This window comes from Frankliniella occidentalis, unplaced genomic scaffold, assembly GCF_000697945.3.
Source record: "Frankliniella occidentalis isolate FOCC.00 unplaced genomic scaffold, Focc_3.1 Scaffold227, whole genome shotgun sequence".
Taxonomy (NCBI): domain Eukaryota; kingdom Metazoa; phylum Arthropoda; class Insecta; order Thysanoptera; family Thripidae; genus Frankliniella; species Frankliniella occidentalis.
Genome location: NW_026267353.1, coordinates 401,074 through 408,193, shown reverse-complemented (window position 1 = coordinate 408,193; position 7,120 = coordinate 401,074). Strand labels below are relative to the sequence as shown.

General features: G+C 49.0%; 1 protein-coding gene across 5 annotated transcripts; it reads left to right on the top strand.

Annotated features, from left to right (window-relative positions):
- Nucleotides 1-3,758: 3,758 nt before the first annotated feature.
- LOC113208068 (UPF0692 protein C19orf54 homolog) lies at nucleotides 3,759-6,337 on the top strand. 5 transcript variants are annotated; one of them, XM_052272859.1, is made up of 5 exons: nucleotides 3,969-4,030; nucleotides 4,141-4,153; nucleotides 4,282-4,538; nucleotides 4,623-4,868; nucleotides 4,940-6,337. In XM_052272859.1, exons 1-5 carry the CDS (start codon nucleotides 3,984-3,986, stop codon nucleotides 5,223-5,225), a joined length of 849 nt encoding a protein of 282 aa, XP_052128819.1. In that variant the 5' UTR covers nucleotides 3,969-3,983; the 3' UTR covers nucleotides 5,226-6,337. The 5 variants fall into 5 exon arrangements, with proteins under 5 accessions (XP_026280690.1, XP_052128821.1, XP_052128819.1 ...); XM_052272860.1 differs by having other exon boundaries at nucleotides 4,009-4,030; nucleotides 4,141-4,184; XM_026424905.2 differs by lacking the exons at nucleotides 3,969-4,030; nucleotides 4,141-4,153 and adding an exon at nucleotides 3,759-3,915.
- Nucleotides 6,338-7,120: the final 783 nt, after the last annotated feature.

Sequence of the window (7,120 nt, the reverse complement as noted above, 5' to 3'; positions counted from 1 at the left end):
GAGGGGTCGCACCGGAGAGGGTGGGGGCCGCGGCGGTAGAACGAGGAAACCGAACACCTCCGGGCGGCGAGCTACTTCGGCCTCCAACATCATGGCGCACACGGCGCGCTTGTAGGAGTAGCGGATCTCCTGTTCCACCTGCAAAAGAGAGGGTGCTGAGTGTCCAGTCAGGCGTCGTGCCCACACAACGTGGACATGAGGGGGGGGGGGGGGTCACAACATAATAGGGTCCCAAAAGGATCAGGTCCACCATAATATTTGTACCCCTGATACTTTGGGAAACCCATATTATTTGTATCCCCCCTGTGAGAGGTACAGAGGTCAGGGGTCACAGACCTTCTCCACGGAGTATTCGTTTAGCGGGCGCAGCGAGCCATCCCGCACCCCCACTCTGAGAATGCGCTCCAGGCTGTTCTGCTCGATCTCCTCCAGGTCGTCCACGGGCATGCAGTCCACGAAAAGGCCAAACCTTACAGGGCATTGACACGAAGAGGTGCCATAATATGATTTAATCCCCTATTATTTAACAATTAAAACGGTGTCATTCGAGTTTAACAGCAGCTGTTACAACGAAATTAATATTCAAAGGTCATATTGAAAAACTCGTCTTGCACATCGTACAAGAGAAAAAATAATGGATATTCCCCAAGGGTACCTAGCAGCCTTGATCATGCTTTAAGAGTTCTGCTTTAAGAGGAGGGCGTCTTTTCCCTCGGTCTCAACGGGGTCGAGTAAGTGAATTAGACGCCAGATGTTCCCCGGATAATAACCCAGCATCCCGGGACTTCAACTTTTGTTGCTCTCACAAAACTGTTTGCGAGAGCAAATAAATACCTTTTCTCTTGTTTCTTACTTACTCTCAGTGAAACCATCCTGAGTGTTTCTTCTATCCGCCTAGCTTAGGACTTGCTGTTTTGCAGTGCGCCGCTGGACCGACACGGTTCTACAGAATTTCATAATTCGCTCCCTCTTAATTGCTTTGCTGTGTCCAAGGACGGTGTCCCGGCCTGCGCTCCATGCGAGCCCCTGAGTCACGACAGCCCGCCGGGATGCTCGGGCCCGGGCCCGTCTATGATGACACAGAGCCACTCTCCACCCTGCCCACGTCGCACCCGGCCCCGCGCGCGCCCTTGACCAGCATCGACCAACCCAGTAATTGCAAATTCTGCTTGACCGCACCGGGTCCTGCATTCCTATTCAGATAAGACTCCCCCCCGAGGATGTCGCCAGAGAGAGGACCCCGGGCAGCCTGTGCGCAGCACGCCCCACACTACTGCCGCACTCACCTGAGCGCCACTTCACATTCCTCGCGCATCTGCGCCGCCTCCTTGAGCCGCTGGGCGAAGAGAACTGGATCCTCGGCCCTGTAGGCAACAGACCATTGAGGGGTGAGCGGGAGCAGAGCTGTTTGCTCGAGGAAACTGAGTTTCATTCGAGAGGAGCTCTCCTTACTAGCCCGCTATATTGTCCTCGTGCCCACGATAAGATGTGTCAAGTGCGACTCGAAAGACAAACGAATCGCAACTAAAGTCCTACACTTTTTAATTTCCGTCTTGCTCACCTGAAGCGGACGTAGAGCCTTGGGAGGAAGAGCTCCCTCTTCCCAGCGTCCAGGACCGTCCACAGGCGCTGCTTGGGATCGAAGTTCACGGCACCCGCATCCACCCAGCGGTAGCCCTGGGCGGGGATAGGGGCAGGGCTGACTCTAATATCCACAACCGCCGCAGAAGCTCCTTAACGCCCCTAACGCGCCTTCCACCGGAGGGGGTTGTACCTGACCGCCCGGCCCGGCCTCGGGCCCGGCGCCCGCAGGGACGTAAGCTTCCACGGGCACCGGCCGCTGCTCCTCGCCCACCTTCCCGAGCTCCAGCCACTCCTCCCAAGTCCTGCGCCAGAGCAAAACGACAAATTACTTTCAAATTGGTTCCCCAGGTGAAGTATAGCGCCAGGCTCCAATGTGGCAAGGCGGGGCAGGTGGAACTGTCCTGTCTTTACACTTGTATGCTCGCAAGGAACGGGGTTGCTCGTACACCCACGCGAAAACCACAGGTCTGTGGAGAGACCTACGGTCTGAAAGTGAAGGTGAAGTACAAGATGAACAACAACAACGCGGGCGCACCTGCACTCGTAGTCCTCGTCGTCGAAGACGTGCAGCGGCAGGAACGTGGCCGAGTCGTAGAGGCCGGCGAGGGGCGCGGGAGGCGGGGGCGGGTCCAGCAGCTCGGGGGGCACGTCCGTCAGCAGGTCGCGCACGTTCACGTTGGCGTACTGCCGCATGTGGCGCTCGATGGACACGCTCCTCGTCACGGCGCGGTCCTGCGCCTCCTCCGCCGTGGGCAGGGCCGGCCCCCACAGCTCGGCGGGGATCACCTGGCCGACGTGACGGAATACACTCCGGGGAAATGAACGCCCGCGCGCAGAGAGTGCTCTGGAGGCGGCCGTCCGCGGCGGCGGCGGATTCGTCCTCACGCCGCTCCAAACTCAACGACACCCGGGAGAGCATTCGCGCGTGCGGGTGTGGGGTGTGGGGTGTGGGTGGAGCGCGCGGGCTCGTCCTCGGCAAGGAGAGTGCGCGGGCCCGTCACGGGCACCGAGACGGCCGGTAACCACAGGGCTGCCTCGTAATCACACTCACGTTGCCCCAGCGGTCCTCGGCGGCCACCCACAGGTCCTTGGCCGGCTTGCGGCGCTCCTTGGGCGGGGCGGGCGCCACCCGGGCGATGACGGGCGCGTACAGCTCGGTGCGGACCTGCCACGCCAGCTTGGCCCTCTTGGGCGTGGCGCCCAGGGCGGCCTGCGCCGCGTCCGCATCCTCCACGATCAGCGGGTTGTTGGAGACCGCCTCCGAGTAGAAGCCGCGCTTCGGGGCCACGACGCGGGGCCGCTCGCTGTTCTTGTCCAGGAAGGTCATCTGTCGCGGAGAAAGCAGAAGCAGAGGGAGGCGTATGAAAGGCCTCAGTTTCTGCTGACTCGTCCGTCTTTTGGTCGTTTGCCATTCGATGGTGCGGGGGTGGGTTTTACCACGAACTAAATCCACAGCATGGTATTGGACGACAAGAGCAGCACGAACCAAGTTGGAGACTGCGAGATCGCAAGCAAAACACAAAATTTGACTAAATTGACCTTTCAATATGTATTATTAAACAATTTCACCTCATCTGTTTGCAGAGTTCTGCGAAGCGCCACGAGCCCATAACCAATTCCGTACTTTTCTTTCCCAACTTTTCCCAACCCAACCCTTCCCAACTTTTCTTTCCGCAGACTAACGGACGATGGCAGTGCATATCTCTGCTGCGTTCGTTTCATTTCTACTTTTATTTTATTGTTTGTTTGCTATTTGCCCCGATACACACCTGAATGTTCGGGAACAATGCCCTGATTTCTTAATCAATGAAAGTTGCGAGGTTAAATGGACTATCTTGGGAGGGAGGGCATCTGACCGATGGCCAATTAGCGCAAATAAATACCTTTAATCTTGTTTCTTAAAATGAAAGTATCACGAGTTTCCTTCTATCCACTTGGCTTAGGACTTGCTCTGAAGATCTAACATCTGCAATTACAATTCAAAACAAACACAGTTTGGCACATGGCAAGTAATGAGATTCCTCCTCCTCGAATTCTCTCAACTGTTTCCAAAGTTAGGCTGTTTCGCGCCATACCATTACTCGCGACCGCAGCGCTCTCTATGCTGCTAATATGTTTCGTTATTTTCACAACATTTGATTAAACACCCCGAAATCGTAATATTTGAGCTAAAGGGCATACTTTTATAACATTTGGTGCTGATAAATTGTTGCTGACACGTCCTTTAGTAATTCTAGTTCTCGCGACCTTGACCTAAATAAACTCTGGCTGCATACAACAACATCAGATCGTCATGTCAACACACATTTCAAACAAGCAGAAGACTTTCGAGTAATGTTATTTAATTTGTTCTTTAGTAGACTCATCGTTATGAAAATAAGACAGGGTTTTTAGTTTAAATGCTAGATTTTTCTCATCGTCTTAATATGCTTTTGACTTATGTCACGTAAGCTTAAATAAAGTCTGTTGAGGTTATGTGTCTTTGTGTGACAGAATTCTATTTATACTTAACCGAGTTTCGACGGGTGTAATATGATACGCCTCTTTTCCCTGCAGTGTTCATTTTAAGGTGTACATCTCAGTACCTCTTCATTTACCCTGTATATATTTGAATCCAAAGCCATAAACCTTCGGTATGTCAAAGTTTTTAATATTCTATCAAGCTTCTAACTGATTTTTGTGTTGCCAAATCCACAGGTAGGTGCAATGTCATCCAATATACCAGCTCCTCCTGCACCCGTACTTCCAAAGCCATCTACTCCCGGGTGTTACAATGAAGTCACCTCCACCGCCCAACTAAAATCAAAACACAAAAGTAGCTCATATTATGAACCTAGCGCAGAACAGGAATTGGTAGATACAAGGAACAGACTATGGGATCTCGAAGGCTGGAAAGAATCACCACTTTTGACGGTCTATCAGTATCTTCCTTCGATTCTCCAGGAGGGTCCTCAGTAAGTAAAGAATAATATTTGTCCAAGTATTATGATAGAAATAACAATTACATTTTAAATGGTTTAATATTAATTTCATTTTAGGTGTGGACTTGTGGCCTTAGCCATGGCATCAGCAATAACTCAATCGTCTGTATCAGTCCAAGCTCTCCTGAATGAAGCGCAATCAAGAGGTTTTTCATATCAGGGGGAGATGTTTAGTGTTGATGATATGGCAAGTCTCGCTCTAGCCGTTCTACCTGAGGTGTCAGTAAAAATCATAGCAGGCCTACAAGACAACAGAGATGCTGTTGTTCATAGCCTTGCACAAGGTGCTATTCTTCTAGTTCCGTATCCTTCATGTGCTGGGTGGAAGTTCAGAAATTTGTTTTGCCTCACTGTAATCCTTAACTTTGAATCAGGTATGATGCTGACAGAAATCATGAGCCTTGCTGCCGAAAGGGTCACAAGGCTCACTGGGCTGCTGTGTGTGGAGCATTAGTGTGTTCAAACAGGTGTTTGTTGGCTGCAAGACAAGGAAAGTCCCGAAGGTTAATGCTTTGGGATTATGGGCTACTGGCCGAATCAAACAACAATCTGGTTGAGTTTAGCCCAGAAAGAGGAGAAGACAGCAGTAAATATCTTTTGCCATCTGGTGGTGTAAGAGCTGGATTATGTGGACGTGCATTAATTATTCAACAATGTTAGATCTATCACTGCGTATGCTCTGCAATTCAAGCATTACATGCTCAGTGGATCTAGTATTTTTGCACTTTGATTGCTATTGTCTCATTTTTGAGCACATTTTTATTTTGAAAATATTATCTATTTCTATTATAGATATTACCAGCTCCTTTTTCTAAGGTTTTGTGTGTCAGAATGGTTTGTATTGGGATGTATGTTTAGTAACTCGATTTGGTTTCATTTATGTCATATTATTTTCTGTGATAATGACAAAGAATACCTGTGATACGTGTTAGGAATCCATAGATATTATGTGATAATTTACCATTTCATATTACACTCTAAATGGATGTTGTGAAAATCATAACTTGATGCCATTATCTATTTAAGTTCTAGTTTGATAGAACCAAACTTGTGATAAGTTGTAACCTACAGCAACTACCTATGTAGTATTAGTTTAAAAGCAACACAAGTTTTTGTTTTAAGCTTTTCAATGTTTGTTGGAATTCACTGAAGTGTTTGCCATTTATATCTGCAAGTAAGCTGTGAGCCATGAAATGAGAGTTATTACTTCTACTTTATTGAGTTCCTGTGCTGCTTTGTAACGAAGCTTTTATTTTTTTAATTGTCTAGAGTTTTACAGCTGTCCCTGACTTTGTCCTCTTTTTTATTGAAGAATGGGTACTTCAATAATAATAAAAAAAAGATGAGGAAGTGGGACAATATTTTTGCTTATTCTTTACAGGTAACTAATATTTTCTTCTCCAGTGCCACATGTATGGTCAATTTTCTTACCTATATTTGTAGTTCAATGAATGTTTAGTGCCTCTGATCTAACTGTATGTACAAACAATTATGTTATTGGACCAAGTGTATGCCATAAGAAAAAAACTACTCTTGCTAGTTTTCAGCTTTATTAATCATTTTGTCAGCCAGAAATTTTTGGAAGTATGTTTTCTTTATCATGTGAATCACATGTGTCTCTTCGCCTGCGGATTTGACAAGAATGATCAAATTTTGCTAGTATTGAAAAAACTTTCTTAGGAAAGAATTTTGTGTCTGAAGAGTTTCTCGGTCATTGTGAGGAGTGTGTTTCAAATTTTGCACAAAAAGAAATAAAAATGTACTTAAATGAATACTCTTTTGAATTCTCCGTCAATTCCCCAAAATGTGTACCTATAGGATACTCGGTACTCTGACTTGAGGCGGGGTGGGGTGGGGATGCGCGTGGCGGAAAGCCCGCACAGGGGGATTGAGAGGGAAGTCCCAAAGGGCCCGCGCACCGCCGAGGCTGCGGACACGCGGCGGCCCCCCCCCCTCTCCCCACAAACCCTCGCGGCCCAGTTCGCAGAATGACGGCTGGTCGTCTGGTCGGCTGCCACACAATGGGGCTGTTACGTCCCATTATGATGTTTTGGACGAGATGCGCCTGGACAGAGGGAATGCTTCCAGTGCCAGAACCACTGAAAGCGACGTCAACAAGCGGTGCGCGGTATCGAGCCCGTTTGTGCCGCAGGAGGGGCAGGCTGCAAGGCAGTGCGTGTTTTAATCGAGTTGAATTCCTACGAAACAAATGATATTGGTAATCGCCGTCGCTACGGGCAACTAATCGATTCAAATACGACTGCCCCATCATTATGTTCACTGTTAAAACCTTACGAAGCAAAATCCCGAATCCTGCGTAACTACGAAGCATTTGCTTTGTACCTACGAAAGGATTTGGCATTTTGCATTTTGGATCTGTGTTGGTCCAGTCAAGGCAGCAGGTCCTTCTCCCACCTCGCCACCACCCCCACTCTCCCTCCCTGCATATTTTCTAATATTTTCCTCTCTCATCCAGAGGAGCGGTCGGAGTGCGGATTGGGGAGAGCCGATTCAAGTGCGATTTCCTGCCATCACCCCCCCCCCCTCCTCCCCCG

Coding starts and splice junctions, on each gene's coding strand:
- LOC113208068 (XM_052272859.1), top strand. CDS start 3,984: ATGCTAGATTTTTCTCATCGTCTTAATATGCTTTTGACTTATGTCAC. Junction 4,539..4,622: donor ATTCTCCAGGAGGGTCCTCA/GTAAGTAAAGAA, acceptor ATTTCATTTTAG/GTGTGGACTTGTGGCCTTAG. Junction 4,869..4,939: donor GGTGCTATTCTTCTAGTTCC/GTATCCTTCATG, acceptor ACTTTGAATCAG/GTATGATGCTGACAGAAATC.